The following is a 20,120-nucleotide window of genomic DNA, read 5'->3' as shown; positions in this document are numbered from 1 at the left end:
AAGACTTTTTAAGTTAAAAGTGTCATGTATAAGGTTTATATGTCATAAGTATACAATTTGAATTTTCATAGAAAGAAATGCTTTTGTAAATTTGTGTTTGTGAATTTTCATAGAATAAAATATGCCTTTATGACCAGAACCCAGATTTATTTTCCCTGTTTTTTAATAGTTTTCTTTTTCCATATATTTTTTTGCTTTAAACACTTTAAATTTAAATATATTTTGATTCTTTTCTTCCCCTTCCTCCTCCAAGTCCTTCCAGATTCCCTCCTCCTCCCTATCCACCCAACTTTAAGTTCTTTCTTAAAAAACAAATAAAACCCTATACAACATAAAACCACCAAAGCAAATGAACAAAAAACCCCAACATCCCCCACAAAAAATATCCAATAAAAGCATACAAAACCAAAAAGTGTGGAGTCCATTATAGGCTTGCTAGATACTCTTGAACATGAAGACTGTACTTGAGTGATGGATATGCCCAGTGTCATTCCCTCTCCCAGCAGGTAGGTATCTTTATCTAGTGCCTAGATTTTCATGAACATAACTTCAAGGTAATGTTATGGAATAATCCTCTTGTACACTGTAAAGATTTGTCACTCAAATTGGTTTAATAAAATGCTGGTTGGACAGTAGCCAGGCAGGAAGTGTAGGCCAGGCAACCAAACTAAGAATGATGGAAAGAAGAAGGGCAGAGTCAGGAACCACCATCCAGAGGCAAGAATGCCAGATTGAGAAAAGGTACCAAACCACGTTCCACGTGGCTAAACATAGGTAAGTATTATGGGCTAATTCAAATGTAAGAGCTAGTTAGTAATAAGTCTGAGTTACCAGTCAAGCATTTATAATTAATATAAGCCTCCTAGTAGTAATTTGGGAAGCAGCTGCCAGCTATTTGGGAGTTGCTGGTGGGACAGAAACTTCTGCTTACAAAGATATAATAAAGTAAAACAAATGCTATCATTTCAAAGTTGTACAAGATAAACCAACAGAAGGAAAAGAGACCAAGAGAAGATATAAGAATCAGAGACCAAAATACTCTTCACCCCCCCCCCCCATCACACTTCGGAATACAATGAAAACACTAAGCTGGAAACCATAATATATATGCAGAGGACCTGGTGCAGATCTAAGCAGTCTCTGTGCATGCTGCCTCAGTCTCTGTGAGCTCATGTGAGTTTTGCTCATGTGAATTTAGAAGGCTTGATGTCCTTCTTTCCTTCCAGCTCTTTTGTTCTTTCTGTCTCCTCTTCTGCAGGCTTCCTTGAGCAGTGAGGTAGTGTGTGTATGAGGAGCAGGAGGGGAAGCGTATTGATCAAAGTATTCCATTTACGGCTGACTGTTCCAAGTCTCTCACTGTCCGAATACTGTGTGTTTATGAATCTCTATATTTGTTCCCATCTTTCAGGAGAAGCTTTTCTGATGATGGCAAGCAAGGCACTGACCTATGAGAATAGCAGAATATCATCAGGATTCATTTTATCATGACATTTCCCCCATTTTTGACCAGTATTATTTAGTTTTCTTGTAGGTCCCTGGGCCATATAGACTTAGGTTCTTGGTTATCAAAGTTGTATCTGATATGGGTTTCATCTTCTGGAATGGGCCTTAAGTCAAATTAGTAATTGGGTCATTACTCCCACAAGCTTTGTGCCACCATTGTGACAACATACCTTGCAAACAATAGACAATTGTAGATAAAGAGTTTGTGGCTAGTTTTTGTATATGTATTTCTCTTTTGATAGCATACACAATACCTTATTGAACAAAAGATGTTGGAACATAGGGATGAAGACTATATAGTGGGGAACAGACTGAACTCCTTGGCTCAGGAAAAGACTGAACCACTATGCCTGGCATTTGTATTTGGCTTCTGGGGATAGAATTCAAGTCCTCAAGCTTTCAATTTAAGCAGTTTACTTACTACATCATTTCCAAAACCTTTAATCTCCTTTCCATGACAAAAATTCAAAACATTATAAGAATAATAAGATATTTCCTACCCACAATAATATCCTTAATAGCCAGCATTTATCAAATGGCATATTTAAATATTATTTTTAAATTCAGAAATAAAAGAATGTTTTATTAAGTATAAAAGTGAGATATAAGGTTGGAAAAGAAAATCCACATTAGTATTATTTGTGAGCAATGACTGTGTCCTTGGAGAACTATCAGAATCAATTGAAAGACTGAATCCGTAGTTTACCAGTGATTTCAAACAAAGTTAACTTAAAATACTTAAGAATTTTCCTGCCACTAACAGCCACCAAGATTTCACTTACAAATGAGGATTCATTCATGACAGTGAACAAATAAAAAGAACCAAGACATTAGTTGAGCAAAAATTACAAAACTTGCAAACAGAGAAAACTGTGAACTTTCCTAAAATGGAGAGACTTGATTAAATGTAACAAAGATGAGGTCAGACAAAACACATAAAAGGTCATCAGCCTTCCCAAAGATATCTATAGTGAAAAAAAAAATCACAAAAGAGCAGTCAAAAAGATCCAAGGAGATGCACACACTGAAAAGTTACCCTATACTCAGAGATGGGGAGATTCAATTATCAGAAAACCTGCAGTACTCAAAGTGATCCAAAGAGTTTATATAATTTCAATGACATACTAGACAGAACTAGCTAAAGAAGTCAAAATTTTTCTGGATTAGTATAACCTCATCAATAATCAGAAGGCCCTTCACCCACTGACTTCAAAATGTACCATGGAGCTTTAGTTACTCAAAACGGCATGGTCACAGACTCAAAGACCAGTATCACACAATATAAACACTGTGATAAACCCAAACATTTACAGAGAAGTGACTGACAATAAAGGTGATAGGAACACACATACGTAAAGAGCAGAGGTTTTGGCAAATAATTTTGGGAAATTAGACAACCCATATGTAAGGGGATGAAATCAGAGCAATCTCTCACACAAGTTACACAAACCAAATCAAAGTAGAGGGTCAGTTCAAATAAGTGATTTGAAATTATGAAACCACAATAAGAAAACCATAGAAAAATACTTATGAAAGTGGGATTGGCAAGGTCATTTCAGATGAAATTCTAAGTGACCCGGCAATAAGACCAAAATACAAAAATAAATTACATAAAAATAAAACATTTCCTGTCAACAAGGAAAACAGTCAATAGCATTAAAGAGACCATCTACAGAAAAGAAAATATTTGCAAACTACCTATCTGACACAGATTGTATATATGTAGATATATAAGGAACTTAAGGACTCAATAAAACATAAACTACTTGATTTTCTGGACAATAAACCTTTAGAGACATTTTTCAAGGAAGGCAAACTACATGACTAATAGATAGATAAAAATTATAAATAACATCACTATTTATCAGGGAAATGCTATCAACACAATCAATCAGAAGATAGCACCTAACCCCCCCAAAATAGTCACTATTAAAAAGACCAAAGAAAAGTATATGCAGATATGGAGAAGGAAATTCTTGCATACTGTAGGTAAAGTATAAATTATTTATAAATTATTATGGCCATTATGAAAAACCATATGAAGTCTTCTCAAAAAGTTAAAAGCAAAGTTATTATGTAATCAAGCTATATTATTACTGAATATATATCTAAAAGAAAAGAAATAAATATGTTGAAAATGTTGACGAGACATTTGCACTTCCATCTTTTCTGTAGCACAATCACAAGAGATGAGAAATAAAGCTAGCACTGCCTAAAACTGATGAACGAAGTTAGAAATAGTTATATTCACCTTTGTGATATCATTTGGCCACGAAAAAGAAACTCTGTCATTTGCAATAACATGGATGGAACTTGAGGTGTATCCATGTCACGTAAAATAATCCAGGTACAGGAAGACAGGTTCTATGTGATTTTATCTAGATAAAAACTTTTTAAAAATCATACCATAGAGTTTTGAGTAGAGTCGTAGTCACTAGAAACTGGTTTAGTAGAGGGTAGGAGGGATGAGAAGAGGTCAATGAGTAGAGTGAGTTAGTACAGGGTAGGGGGGATAAGGAGAGGTTGACCAGAGGGACGGTGTTATATATATAGCAGTGAGTCCTCTCCCATTAATCACTAATTAAGAGAATGTCCTACAAGCTTGCCTACAGCCTGATCTTAGAGAGGCATTTTCTTAAATGAAGCTCCCTCCTTTCTTAAATGACTTTAGTCTGTGTCAAGTGACATAAAATTATCCAGCATAGATAAGTCTTTCCTTCTACTCTTTCTTCAACTGTCACTCAGAAAATCTTACCATACTAAACATTATCTTAATCCCAGATAATCTTTTTCTTCAGTCTACACAGTTATCATTTGTCTTCTGACTATAGTACTCTCTTCAACATATTTCTTCATTATTCTTTTGTAAGGCATCTCTTCCACATCCAGTGAGAAAACCTTCTAGATTATAAATCATACTCTCACACTGTTTCAGTTTATATATTTCTCCAGATTAAGATGGTACAGAATAACATCACCACCCAACTAATTTTTAAATTTCAAGAATGTCTAGAGCAAAACAAATCACACGGTATCATTTATGTCTGTAGTTTTACTTTAAGTGCCTGAACTTACTTTCTTATTCCCCTTAGCTTCCCATCATGCACTGTTGTGCACCAGGGGAGCTTGATAAATGGGTGGGTATTTTCTTATATTACTCCTTTAAAATAAGATCTCAGTTTCACCTTATACCTCAGATGCACATATCTCAGGCTCATTCTTTTTTTATTATTTTATTTTTTAGTGAACAAAAATTTCTGCCTCCTCCCAGCCTCCCATTTCCAGAAGGAGGGAGAAGCCAAGGACAATGCCATGGGGTTTTGATCCTACTTTATGTTCTGGCTTTGTGGGAGCCTAGCCAGTTTGGATGTTCACCTTCCTAGACCTGGATGGAGGGGGAGGACCTTGGACTTTCCACAGGGCAGGGAACCCTGACTGCTCTTTGTACTGAAGAGAGAGGGGGAGAGGAGTGGGGAGAGGGGCAGGAGGAGGGGGAGGGAAATCAAGCTTTCATTCTAAGCCTTTTTTTTTTTTTTTGGATTTTTCGAGACAGGGTTTCTCCGTAGCCTTTTTGTGGCACTCAGGTACTCCATCCCACCTATTGTCCTGGGCCCTCTGCTGTCTCCTGTGAAAATCTGTTCTCAATAAAGAGTTTTGTTGGAGAAAGCCATTTGTTGGTTCTCAGCTAATAATCATGAAGAAACTATATTCATTAAATCACTGCTTGACCCATTAGCTCTAGCTTCTTAATGGCTAACTCTTACATATTAATTTAACTCATTTCTAACAATCTGTGTATCTCCATGTGCCTGTGGCTTACCAGCTAAAACTCCCAGCATCTGTCTTCAGGGGCTCCATGGCTTCTCTCTGACTCCACCCTTCTTTCTCCTAGCATGCAGCCTAGCTTTCTCGGACTGGTTCTGTTCTTCCCTGCCATAGGCTAAAAGCAGTTCTTTATTTTTATCAATGGTAATCACAGCATACAAAGGGATATACCACATCAGAGTCTTAAACGTGGGACTAAAGAGATGACTCGGCAATTAAGAGCATTTATTGCTGGTTCAGATGGCCCTGCTTCAGCTTCTAGCACCCATCTGGAGGTTTCATAGCTGCTTGTAATTTGAGTTTCAACACCCTCTTCTGGCCTTCACAGGAATCAGACACAAATGTGGGGCCCAGACACACAAAAGCAAATACCCATATACATAAATAAAAATGAACAACTCTCCTACTTTTTTATATTTTTTTTTATTGAAAAAAAAATTCCACCTCCTCCCAGCCTTCCATTTCCCTCTACCTCCTCCCACTCCTGCCCCCTCCCCCCCCACTCCTCTCCCCCTCCCTCTCCAGTACAAAGAGCAGTCAGGGTTCCCTGCCCTGTGGAAAGTCCAAGGTCCTCCCCCCTCCATCCAGGTCTAGGAAGGTGAGCATCCAAACAGGCTAGGCCGCCACAAAGCCAGAACATAAAGTAGGATCAAAACCCCGTGTCATTGTCCTTGGATCCTCATCAGCCCTCATTGTCCACCATGTTCAGAGAGTCCGGTTTTATCCCATGCTTTTTCAGTCCCAATCCAGATGGCCTTGGTGAGCTCCCAATAGATCACCCCCACTGTCTCAGTGGGTGGGTGCACCCCTGGCGGTCCTGACTTCCTTGCTCATGTTCTCCCTCCTTCTGCTCCTCAGTGGGACCTTGGGATCTCATTCCCGTGCTCCAATGCAGGTCTCTGTCTCTATCTCCATCCATCGCCAGATGAAGGTTCTATGGTGATATGCAAGATATTCGTCATTATTGCTCTAAGATAGGGTCATTTCAGGTTCCCTATCCTCATCTGCCCAAGGAACTAACTGGGGACGTCGCCCTGGGCACCTGGGAGCCCCTCTAGGTTCAAGTCTCTTGCCAACCCTAAGATGGCTCCCTTAATTAAGATATATACTTCCTTGCTCCCATATCCACCCTTCCTTTATCTCAACCATCCCATTCCCCCAAGTTTCCCCCATCCTCCCCTTCTCACTTTTCTCTCCCCATTTCCCCTTACCGCCACCCCACCCCACCCCTAAGATCCCAATTTTTTGCCTGGCAATCTTGTCTACTTTCAATATCCAGGAGGATAACTATATGTTTTTTTGGGGGGGGGGTTCACCTTCTTATTTTAGAAAAGAACCTTACATTTAATTCATTATAAACATAAATGTTTTCTAATGCTCTGTTGACCGAGGTTTCTGTCCTACCCAGTCCTTCAGAAATTTAGTACCATAGAAACACACAGAGCTCTACATTAATTATAAACTGGTCAGCCTAGTAGCTCGGGCTTCTTATTAACTCTTATAACTTTTATTAGCCCATAATACTTGTCTGTGTTAGCCACGTGGCTTGGTACCTTTTTCAGCAAGGCAGTCACATGTTGCTTGCTCTGTGTCTGGATTCCTCTCTGTCTGGGTGACGACTACAGACTAAAGTTTCCTCTCCCAGAATTCTCCTGTTTTCATTGCCCTGCCTCTACTTTCTGCCTGGTTGCCAGGCCTATACTTCGTGCCTGGCTACTGGCCAATCAACACTTTATTAAACAAGTACAATAAACAAATCTTTATGGGGTAAAACCATTGTCCCACAGCAATGCTCTACTTTATAACTTTCTGATGTCAGAAACTACAAAGCATATAGAAATGAGTTTTCCTTCACTAACATCTTCATAATAGATTTTTCTAGGCTTCTTGGAATTTTTAAAAATAATATTTCCAACTAAATCTACTATACCTAATGTCTATATTATAGCAAATTATCATATAGCTTACCATTTCTTTTAGAAAATAATTTGAAGAGCAGCACAATGATGAAAATTAAAATGAAAAAGAGGATGGTGAATATAATTGCAATTTTCTTCCAATTTAAAGAATAATACATGGTACCTGAAAAGCACAAACCAGAACATGTTTTGTTCTGGCTACCATGTTTTGCCATCTTGAGGTCTTTAATTTGTAATTTTTTTGTGACTGACTACAGCTTATTTGACATTTAATTTACTCTGTAAGATGTTTTCTCATTGCCCTGGAATGAAAAGTAAAATTCTACATAGTAGTTTTATCTTAGGAAAGTACATGCCTTTAAGAAAGGTACTAGGTTCTGCCTTTGACTGCACATTTTGTTGATTTTTTTTTTTTTTTTACTATTCTGTTCCAATGAAATGCTACACAGCCATTTTAGGGAGGCAGACAGGATTTAACTTGAAGAATTTGACTCTAAAATATAAAATATTGTCTGAAGGCATTTACAATAAGGCATAAAAACTACACATGGTCTTTCACAAAAATCAGGAATTCACATCCCTGATATTTAACACAAAAGTAAGCAAGCCAGAACTTTTACTGAATTGATAAATTAAAATTACTTCTTTGAAATATGAACTTTAATAAGAAATTAAAATTAACCATGATAACACATCCAAGAGATTTATATGAGATACTTATGGTATTTAGTTCATATAATACAGTTTAATGATTTGGGAAAATTGTTCAGGAAAAGGAGTTGGTCAACTTTAGTTTTAAAAAACAAACATCACACAAATATGCATTGCTCATATTTCTTGAGTATCCTTAAAAGTGGCATTAGCATAAAAAATGGTTAAATGAAAAACAGAAAAAATGTTAAAGTGACCTCTAGTGACAAAAACTTGTGAGGAAATAAACTTAGAAAACATGTAATATGAAGAGAAATATGAGCGCTGAAGATAAAAGATGAAGACCATTTGTGAAACAAAAGACAAAGACTTTTGAGTTGTGTTGACAGGAAGACATTTCTCTTGAGATGAGAAAAATTCAGAATTTATTGATGATTAGTAATTCTCTTTGGTTCCTGGGTTAATGTGACCAAGCTATAGAGAAGTATGTCAAGAATGCTTCAAACTAAGCCATTTTCCCAGTGTTTAGTGTCCCCTTTGATTTTGTGGTCAATTCTACTTACATTCTTGATTTACTGGCAGATGAACTATTTTCTCATCATATATGAGGGGATGAATCATGGTCACAACCAGGTACTGGAGGCCCAAGGATGTTGCGGGAGGTCCTCCCACTCCTCCAGCCTATCACCGCTGAGGTACCAGCCCACTGGGGCGTGGTTTCTCTCCCTTTAAAAAAGCGGCCACTTCCCTCTTCTCTCTCTCTTCACTTCCTGCTCCGCCTGCGACTAGACTCCTTTCCTGGTTGCGAAGAGGGCTGTTGCCTGGGACAGTGATCTGTAAGTTTTTTTCCCCTTTAAATAAATACCACCCTAATAATCATAACCCCGAATTGGTGTGGCATTGTTTGTGACTTACGCCTTCATTTTGGCTCCCAACGTTTGGTTTTAGAACCTCTCCTTTCCCCACTCGCAGCCGCGAGTTCGGCTTGGCGGCCCCAAGTTCGGCTTGGCGGCTGCGGGCTTGGCGGGCGCAAGTTCAGCTTGGCGGCCGCGGGCTTGGCGGGCTTTAGTTCGGCTTGGCGGGAGCCCTCCCCTTCCTCAGCCGCCAGCGGCCTTGGACTCCCCACGTGGGTTTAAACTCCACAGGCCCGCGTAGTCTCTGGCCGCGTGGTTTGCTCTTTTCTGAGTCATTTTTAAATCTCCCTTGCGAGTACAGCTCTTAAGTGGCACGAACCAGAGCACGTGGTTGCTGAAAGCTGCAACCCCTCAGGGTGACTCTGTCACGTGGAGGCATAAGCGGCTTCCAGATTGCTCTTCTCTAGCCCTGGATTCTGGGTTTCTGGTTCCGTCTCAGGAATTGATTTAATTACATTTACTTTGTTGAGAAACTTGCATTTTCCAGTTTTTAACATCTACTAAGGCACTGAAACAGGACCATGTTTTCACCGCGACTCTGCAACAGCGCCACCTGCTGGATAATAGGTAATATTGCAGTTTTTGTTTCTAACGCAAATTTTACTGCTTTGTTTTCACTAATACAATGGATTAGTAAATTTATATTTACTAATACAATGAATTACATCATACAAGGTTTATATGATTATGGGGATACCTTAATTTGCTTGTTACTAGCCTTCAGTTTTCTTTTCCATATTCTATCATTAAGGAAGAATATGGCACTCCTAAAAATGATAGAATCTTTACGAACTAATAATGAACAACTAATTGACAGGATTAAAATTATTGAAAATCAGAGGTTATCTGAACAAGTGGATACTATGACAGACAAAATTGATTCCATATCCAAGGGAATTAGAAAGTTACCTGAAAGGGTTCAGGCTGTTGAATTTGACGTTCAGACTTTATCACAAAGTTTTGATAAGGTAACAGACAGAATGTACCTCCAAGATGGGAATCTACATGATATACAAGAAAAGTTTAAGGAGGACATGTTATCTTTGAAGGAAAAAATTAAAGCTTTGGAATCACAGGTGCAGAATGGGGACCAAAAAATTGATACCTCAGTGAAATCACTGGAGATCTATACAGGTCAGGAGATTCAGGATTTAAGAGAGACAATGATAAAAAGATTTGAAAAGATTGGGGAAATTATTGCAGCTGGTGAACAGAGTAAGGAGGCACAAGGACAGGATACAAGGCCTCCACCAGCTATTAGAACTGGCTTACCCAGGGTTCTAGCGACATACCCTATACTTAATTCTGAAAAAGCATCAACTTCTAAAGGCTCAAAGGGAGTCAGAGAAGCTAGATGGACGCCAATAGCAATGAATGATCTGAAAGAAATTAAGCAAGCTGTTGTTAATTTTGGCTTGCACAATGCATATGTAAAGGAAATGATAAGGACTTGGGCTTCTAACGCTAGAGCTACTCCCCATGATTTCCATCAGTTAGTGTCTGCAGTTTTAGATAATGGACCTTCCTTGATGTTTGGAATTTATTTCAGAGAAGAATCCAAACATATGGAACAGCAAGGAAGAGCAAAAGGTATTGAGGTTTCCCAAGATCAAATTCTTGGTGCAGGAGAATATGCTGATCCACAGGTCCAAGCTCTTTATGACGATGAAGTACTGTGTCTATGTCACCAAGCAGCTTTAAATGCTTGGAATAGGATACAAGATCCAGCAAAAAGGGTTGAATCATATACCAGAATTAGGCAGGGACAGAGAGAACCCTTTATTGACTTTTTGCAAAGATTAATTAAGGCTCTGGACATAGGGGTAACAGACCCAGAAGCTAGACGAATACTTCTTGAATCTCTAGCTTTTGAGAATGCAAACATAGAATGCAAAAAGATAATTGGGCCTTTAAAGTCTAGATCAGCACCTATGGATGAATGGATTCAGCATACGATGAATGTTGAGACGTTTAGCTATAATGATGAATCTTGGGTAGGAGAAGCGATTTCCAAAGCAATGAGGAGACATCAAACTGCCAGGTGTTTTAATTGTGGTAAATTAGGACATTTGCAAAGGAATTGCAGGCAAAGAATTTCTAGGAATAATATCTCTTCTGGGAATGACAAAAATAGGAGACCTCAGCCTTCAGGTATATGTAGGAGATGCGGTAAAGGCAGGCATTGGTCCAACGAATGTAGGTCAACAACAGACAGACGGGGCAATCCGATATCATCGGGAAACTCCTTGGGGGGCCTCTCGCAGGCCCCCAAGCCAACAGTGGCCCAGTCATTCCCAGTCACAGTGGAGAACGTGCCTCACCAAGAAAATTAAAAGCTCCAATTTCTGCTGTAAAAAGTAATACTGGTCTAAATGAAGAATTACGTGTGGAGGATGAGTCAAAAAACCCAATAGGACAGAGTAAACGTATATTTTGGCAGACTTCTATTAATGATCAAAGACCAAAGCTAAGAGTCTGTATAAATGGCACTTTTATTGAAGGCTTATTAGACACAGGTGCGGATGTAAGTATCATTACCCCAGAATCTTGGCATCCGAATTGGCCTCTTCAAGAGGTAGATGTTCAATTCCTGGGAATTGGAACCCTATCTCGTGTAAAACAAAGCACAAGATGGGTTGAATGCATAGGGCCCGAAGGGCAAATAGGAAGACTAAGGCCATATATAGCCAATATTGCCATAAATTTATGGGGCCGTGACCTGCTACAGCAATGGAATACCCAGATTAACATTCCTGTATTTCCAGGAACTCATAATTCTGGGAAGGATATGATGAGGTATTATGGGAAAAGGTCACCAGCCATTCAGGCTGTACAAGAACATACAGCAAATACCAAACCTTTAGAGGTACCAACGGCCCTACCTTTAAAATGGCTAACTGAGAAGCCAATATGGACCAAACAATGGCCTCTAGCTGAAGATAAACTACAGGCATTGGAACAGCTGGTGCAAGAGCAACTAGATGCTCACCATATTGAAGAATCAACCAGCCCTTGGAATTCTCCTGTGTTTGTTGTAAAAAAGAAATCTGGTAAATGGAGAATGGTGACAGATCTAAGAGCTGTCAACAAAGTAATTCAACCTATGGGCCCACTACAATCTGGAATTCCTTTGCCTTCTCTGTTACCAAAAGGATGGCCTCTTATAGTTATTGATTTGAAAGATTGTTTTTTCACTATACCGTTACAAGAAAAGGATAGAGAAAAATTTGCCTTCACAGTGCCTACTTACAATAATTCTCAGCCTAATAGGAGATATCAGTGGACTGTCCTCCCACAGGGTATGCTCAATAGTCCTACACTGTGCCAATATTTTGTAAGTAAGCCATTGGAAATAATTCGTAAACAATTCCCCAAGTCCATCATTTATCATTACATGGATGACATCTTATTATCTGATTCAAATAAAGATACTTTAGAAAGGATGTTTGAAGAAGTAAAGAAAGTCTTGCCTAGGTGGGGATTACAAATTGCCCCTGAAAAGATTCAAAGAGGAAATTCTATTAATTACCTAGGTTACAGAATAGGGTTAGAGAAAATTAAAACGCAAAAGGCACAAATTAGGAGAGACCGGTTAAAGACTCTTAATGACTTCCAAAGATTGTTAGGAGACATTTCCAGTCTACGACCAGCTGTTGGGATAACACCTGATCTAATAGTTCATTTAAACAAAACCTTAGATGGTGATAAAGATTTGAATAGTCCAAGAGAACTGACAGCTGAAGCAGAAAAGGAACTAACAATGATTGAGGAAAAATTACAGGAGGCACATGTGGATAGGGTGAACCCAAATCTTAGCTGCATCCTAGTCATATTGCCTTCCAGAATTTCTCCTACAGGGATTCTAATGCAGAGGGAAGATATTATTTTAGAGTGGATATTTATACCTAATAAACCAAGTAAAAAATTAAAAACTTATGTGGAAAAGGTCTCTGAATTAATTATAAAAGGTAAGCTGAGACTTCGTCAACTAGCAGGTATAGACCCAGCAGAAATTATAGTGCCTTTTACTACTGAAGAAATAAAAAAGTTATGGGAAGACAATGAACCGTGGCAAAGAGCTTGTGCTAACTTTTTGGGAGAAATTAATAGCAACTATCCCAAAAGTGATAGACTTAATCTCATAAAAAGAACTTCTTGGATTCTTCCTAGAATTGTACGTGATGCTCCAATAACTGGAGCCCGTACGTTCTATACTGATGCAAATAAATCAGGGAAAGCAGGTTACAAGTCAGATGAATTGAGTAAGGTGGAACAAAGCCCTTATAATTCTGTCCAGAAGGCAGAATTATATGCCATTCTTATGGTGCTAAGGGATTTTAAAGAACCTCTTAATATAGTTACAGATTCACAATATGCAGAAAGAGTTATCTTGCATATTGAAACCGCTGAATTTATACCAGATGACACAGAGTTGACTTCATTGTTTATCCAGGTACAAGACATAATCAGGAACAGGCTTTGTCCGATGTACATAACACACATCCGGTCCCATACAGGTCTGCCTGGTCCTCTAGCCCAAGGCAATGCTGAGATTGATCAATTATTGATTGGAAGTGTGTTGCAGGCCTCGGAATTTCATAAGAAGCATCATGTCAATAGTAAAGGCCTAAAGAAAGAATTTTCCATTACTTGGCAACAAGCTAAGGACATTATAAAGAGATGCCCTACTTGTTCTTTCTATAATCAAACACCGTTGCCTGCAGGGAGTAACCCAAAGGGTACTAAGAGAAATGAAATCTGGCAGATGGATGTGTTCCACTTTATGGAATTTGGTAAATTAAAATATGTACACCACACCATAGACACGTATTCAGGTTTTCAATGGGCTACTGCCCTGAGCTCAGAAAAGGCTGATTCAGTAATCACACATTTATTGGAAGTTATGGCCATCATGGGTATACCTGCGCAAATAAAGACAGATAATGGTCCAGCATATGTATCTAAGAAAATGAAACGCTTTTTTGATTATTATAATATAAAACACATTACAGGTATACCAAATAATCCTACAGGTCAGGCAGTTATAGAAAGATCAAATCGTACTATAAAGGATATGCTGAACAAACAGAAAGGGACTGAAAATACCCCCAGAAATAGATTACATAATGCTTTATTAACCTTGAATTTTCTTAACGCTAATGAGAAAGGAACGACAGCAGCAGAAAGACATTGGATAATGGAAAAGTCTGCTGAACTAAATCAACCGATTTATTTCAAAGATGTGCTGACCTCTCAGTGGAAGCCAGGAGATGTGCTACGTTGGGGAAGGGGTTTTGCTCTTGTTTCCACAGGAGAAGAAAAATTGTGGGTACCATCAAAATTAATAAAGTTTCGATTTGAAGAGGAGAAACCTCTTGGAAAGGAGAAATGACAACTCATCCACAACGATGATATTCATACAGGTGGTAAGAAAAACATATAGAATGGGGGCAGGGTTCTGTTCTTATCTCCACAGGAAAACACTCATCTTTGAGAAATTCAAGGGACCCTGGATGTTTGGATACTGACAAATGGAAAAATACCTGCCCAATAGGAAATATGAAGACAACTGAATGGATTGTGTAAGTAATAATTAAACCATATTTCTAAATTTTTATAAAGCTGGTTTTGAAGTTGGACTTTGGCTCAGTCCCTCTCCAATTCCAAGCCTGTTAGTAAGAGAAAGACCCAGAGTTTCTGGAGTTTCTGTCTCATGTCAAGAGCCATGATATGGGACAGAAAGAAATATGAGTTTAGAAAACATCTTTGCTTTTCTTCATATCTATCATACTTTTCATTGAATATATCTATCATGTCTTTCATTGAATATATATATGTTTATATATGTCTATATGATTAATGTTTAAGTTTTTCATAATGAACAATGAGTTTTTCCTGAAGTGACATTTGAAGTTTCCAGGAAGAAGATGGGGCCCCATAACAACAACTCCACCTGGTTGATATGACGTCATGATACTGATAGCGCTACTACAAGACCTGCTTTTGGTACCAGCTGCACAAGACAGTTCCAACTTGGTTAGCTGAAATGGTGCACATCTTATACAACATTTTGGCCAGACCTGCACAAAATACTCAGAGACTATTGGCAATTTTAAAAGACATTGATCTTGAAATTTAACCATCATTTCACTTTCACAGGATCCCCCAGAAAGAACGTCGCCCCCATGACAGCTGGAAGTAATTCTAGAGGACGACGTCCCCTTTCCCAGTAAAACTTGCCCTTGGGTTTAGGGACATCATTTAGGGGTTGATTATAATTAGTATACGATTGAGGGTTGGGGGAGGAATTTTATACGCTCAGGGATCATTTTGAAAAAAAAAAAAAAAGGAGGGATGATGGGATAATAGATTTGTAATTGTGAGTTACTGTTTTTAGACAAATACATTGGTATAGATTCTTGTATATTGATACAAAGTTAAATTATATTGACTATTGTACGCATGCATGTTTCTACCTCTGTTTAAAACATTTTTTTATGTATTGACATATATTGTATTGATATATATATATTGTATATATTTACCATATTGCAGTGTACATTTCTACCTCTGATTAAGATACTTATATAATGATTGTGTATTGATATATATTTACCTACTGCAATGTATATTTGTACATTGTTTATATTTGGAGGTCATTGTCCTCATTTGTTTCACAGTCGTTTATTGTCTTAGTCTTTAAGTTAGATAGATATTGAGAATTATATAGACTAATAGTCATCTAAGTTTGTCATTTATAATAGACTAATCAGGTTCTTTAGATATATAGAGATTATACTCAGTATAGATAGATAATCTTCAACTTCTTCAAAGAGCTGTAGAAAATGGCCTTTAATCTAACTCAGAGTTTTGTGGTAGTGAGACACAATTGCTCCTGGCAACACCACTCTATTCCCGAGAGAATGTTGAGCACCAAAGACACTCCACCTGGAGCCTTTCTTTTTGGCAGAACTGGCGTTTGGGCAAAGAAATGCCCATACCTCAACAACTGACAAAGATACAGAGCATGCATCAATGGATAAAACAGGACTGTCATATCCTGCCAAGACAGGGTAAGATAGTTTTGAAAAGTTGCTTGCCTTAGAAAATGGTATGTCAGTTATGTTAGGCCTTAGCCAAAGTTGGTTGCTTCAACGCTGCTAATGTGACTTTGGGTGATTGCCCAGGTAGCTAGTTGTCTCTGTAATTTGTTGCATGTTTTGGAAGTTGTTCTACTGAACTTCCTAATTACCCAGGTAACATTATTTCCCTTCTCAGATCTTCGATGGGGTTGAAGACTATATAAATGTAGTTACTTTCTCTCATGACTTGGCCAAGTTATTTATTATACAAGACCTAAGCTAGTTAGAATAGGATATTTGTACTTATTGTATATAATTTCATAGTAGGTTTAGAACTCTCTTATTTAAACAAAAGGGGGAGGTGTTGCGGGAGGTCCTCCCACTCCTCCAGCCTATCACCGCTGAGGTACCAGCCCACTGGGGCGTGGTTTCTCTCCCTTTAAAAAAGCGGCCACTTCCCTCTTCTCTCTCTCTTCACTTCCTGCTCCGCCTGCGACTAGACTCCTTTCCTGGTTGCGAAGAGGGCTGTTGCCTGGGACAGTGATCTGTAAGTTTTTTTCCCCTTTAAATAAATACCACCCTAATAATCATAACCCCGAATTGGTGTGGCATTGTTTGTGACTTACGCCTTCACAAGGACCTCACAGTTTTCAAAGAGAAGCTGTATAATTTAGTGATCGTCACTGTGGCATTTGAGTTCTCAGTACGGTACTCTTCTTGCGTGGGCACTAGGACTTGTGAAGGGTAAATGGAGATTCCAGGAGCAGGCTCTCCCACAGCTGAACAGTGAAGGCTAAGGAGATCTTCAGAGCCAGGAACAGAATGGAGTTCAGTTATTAATTCAGGAACAACTGAAACAAGAAAAAGAAAGTGAAATTAATACAACGGTATGCCATACCAAATCCTCTGCTGTTAAAGAAAGGCTTTCCCTCAATTTCTAAAAGACACATAAATGCTGACAACCTATTCCTCATAGATACCTCCACTCACATGTTATAAAACTTCCAATGCCATTTCCTCTATTCACTGGCTGCTCTCTAAGTTTCTATGCAACTATAAATTATATGATAAACACCCAACACTTCACACTTACAGCAGTACAATAAAGAACTCTGGCATTTATTAGTACTGGGATGTATTACTTATTTGAAGACTGGGAAATCCTAATTCCCTTAGACTTTACCTTTCCTTGTCTTTCTAGGTATCTCTTTCTTTTCTCAAATCTTTTCCTCGTTTTATGGACAAAATTCTGATGCTCTTCCTGGGTCTTCTCTCTCTCCTTAATAGAATCCAGTACAGTTTAATGAAAGGATGTCATGTGAAGTGGAAGAAAGTCCTGCCTCAGAACATAATCTTTAATGCCCTCCAAGATTTTCTCCTGTCTAAGTAATCTGGGCCCATCAACGTCAGTATTTTATTATCTAACATTTTTCTCTGGACAAGGATCTTAAATACTAAAACTCAATTATGTCTATGTCCATTTTGGGACCTAGAGTAAGGTCTTACTTAGAATGCTAAGGCAGGTTTGTTTTTCATGATTGCCACATGGGAAAATATTAAACAGACACTTGTAGCAGGCTTCATCTTCAAATGTCACTTTTTGGATGGTTATGAAAGAGGCACTGGGTTCCAGGATCTTGTACTGCAGCCTGTTTACCTATGGTGGGAGAATATTTTCTCCATAGTTATGGCTGTAAGTAGCAATATTTTGTGACAAAATATCTTGGATTTTCTGCCAAGTATTTGTTCAACATTTGCCAGGCTTGTCAAAGTTGCAGAAGATGGTCTCATTTATCCCTAGAAGAGCTCCCTCATAATGATTATGCTTAACCCACAGTGAAGACTCTGAAGATGAGGTCCTATGTACTTCTATGGCATATTCCCATACCACTGTCTCTCTGCTTTATGCTTACTATCGTATTCACCTATTCCACTCAACAGAAAATGAAGCAGGGTGTGATAACACACTCCACACTGAGGAAGCAGGATTGTGCATTCAAGAAAAAAAATATGATGCTTAGTAGAGACTGTGCCTCAATAAACGGGCTGGAGATGTAACCTATGTACATTATCAGTATGTTTTGTTGGATACTCAGTGGAAACCCATGGGCTTATCTTATCACAGAATGGAAACATTTTCTCCAAGCAGAAGTTTACTCCTAGCATACATCTAATAGGACTGCAAGTATGTATTCTCCAAAACTCCAAATATATGAACAAAGTTGTTTATTGAAACATTATTTGTCATGATTAAAACACAAATGCGAATCAAAAATATATTTTATGTCTCACTGCAGTTCATAGGCCCACACTCATGGCAATAGGGGCAGGAGACACTGCACTCAGTGTCAGGTTATTTTTAGAAAGGACATGAAGGTGGGATTGGAGGTCAAGATGAAACTGAGAAGAGTTAGAGGAGGAATAGGGATAATTATGATCAAAATTCATTATATGAAATTCTCAAATAATTAATAAAATACTATACTAAAAAGAATAGATTGTATAAACAAATTAGAGTACTGCACAAAGAATTCATTCAAGAATGATATTAAATAAACTACATTTTCTTTAAATAAATTCTACCAATATGATGGAACCAGAAACAACTGAATAGATGAGTGGTCATCTTTTATCTATTGTTTATGTCAACAACAGATAAAATAAGCCCATAGTGTGAGGAGCTATGACACAGATAGTAAAAGGAAAGGAATCTGAAAACTGCTGTGGAGTACTACCCATTTCCCCGAGTGTCTGTTTAATTTAAATACAAAGGTTAAGAACCGAACCACACATGGTATTTATCTTATTCATATGATGTTATTAGCTTTTCACCCATCTCATGTTTATGATCAAATTACAAGCAACTGTGTTTCAAAAATTTACAAAATAAATGTGGTGAATCTAAACCGCATAAAAGCATCACAAACCCCAAAGAGGCACGATGAACACAGCAACTCGTATAAAGTAAAAACATTTAATTGGGGTGGTTTGCTTTCAATTTCAGAGGTTTAGTCCATTATCATCATGTTGCAACATAATGGCATGCATGCAGACATGCTGTGAGTCCTACATCATGACTCACAGGTGACAGGTGACAGGAAGAGGTCTGAGACACCGAGTGTGTCTTGAATATACATTAGACCTCAAAGCCTGCCTCTGTTGTGACACACTTCCTCCAATAAGGCCACACTTACTCCGACAAAGCCACACCTCCAAGTGGTGCCACTCCTTATGAGTTTATGGGGACCATTTACATTCACGATACCACATTCTCAAACACTTGAGGCAAGTTTATTGTTTATAGAAACACTGGGTTGTTCGGTTAGTTCGGCGTTCATGCTTTACTAGGGTTCATTTAAAGACTGTGATCTTTAACAATTTTTTACTTTCCTGTACCTCACCATTTTCAACTGTTTGGGTGTTACCTACTGAATGAGAACATGGGTTATCTGACAGTTACAAGTCACCACAGACACTCTAGTTTCCACAGATAGTTTCCTCCCTGACTTCAGGGAAAGATTAAACACTACACATGAAACCCTAAATTAGCAACACAAAAAAGGTAACAACCAAGCTGGTTATTACTGATTCCACAAGAGCATCAGTACTTTGTCCCTCATTATCATTTTCTCCCAGGGTATCTTCTCCTTTATAGTCAGAGCTATTTCACAAGAGGTCTTCCTCATCATGCACTTTATTTAATCATTCAATTTTTTATTCACTATTCTTGCTTAGTACTAGGCATTGAACCCAGGACCCACTCATGCTAAGCAGAAACTTTATCATTAAACCTAAGTCTCTCTTTTAAGTTCAACATGGATTTTGTCTCTGCTCCTGAATGTCTCTAATGTTTTTTCAATTTTTTTTTCTATTTTTTAAAATTATTTTTGTGTCTGGAGTGTGTGCCCTTGAGTGCATGTGCCCACAGAGGATAGAGCAGGTCTTTTGATATCACACAGCTGAATTTACAGATGTTTGTGCATCTAGTAATGTAGGTGCTTGAAACAGAACTTGGGGCCTCCAACAGTGTGTGACATTCTTTCATCTCTTACCTACAGAGCCAGCTCTCTAGACTCCTCAACTGAATTCTGAAGAACACTGGTTATCGCCTCAACCTGAAGAAAGCTGATGGATTAAATGCTATTACGCCAATCACTTGGAATGAGCAGTCATAATAACACAATATCTATTGAAATCTTAAATTAGATTAGCTTATAAGGATAGAC

General features: G+C 38.3%; 1 protein-coding gene across 2 annotated transcripts in view; it reads right to left on the bottom strand.

Moving 5' to 3' along the window:
* Positions 1–291: 291 nt before the first annotated feature.
* LOC121462017 (OX-2 membrane glycoprotein-like) overlaps positions 292–20,120 on the bottom strand; it is a 39,275-nt gene continuing 19,446 nt past the window's right edge. For both annotated transcript variants that reach the window (XR_005976245.1, XM_041673425.1), the window contains 2 exons: positions 16,521–16,745; positions 292–1,445 (listed from right to left, as the gene is read on the bottom strand). Coding sequence is in view for 1 of the 2 variants with exons in the window: in XM_041673425.1 (XP_041529359.1) it covers positions 16,525–16,745 (221 nt within the window). In the remaining variant the exon portion in view is untranslated. The remainder of the gene's footprint in view (positions 1,446–16,520; positions 16,746–20,120) is intronic.

The sequence above is a fragment of the Microtus oregoni genome, unplaced genomic scaffold (assembly GCF_018167655.1).
Source record: "Microtus oregoni isolate MIOR12 unplaced genomic scaffold, Mior012 000023F_ref0000262, whole genome shotgun sequence".
NCBI classification, from domain to species: Eukaryota; Metazoa; Chordata; class Mammalia; order Rodentia; family Cricetidae; genus Microtus; species Microtus oregoni.
The sequence above is the reverse complement of the archived record's forward strand: the minus strand, read 5'-3'. Positions and strand labels throughout refer to the sequence as shown.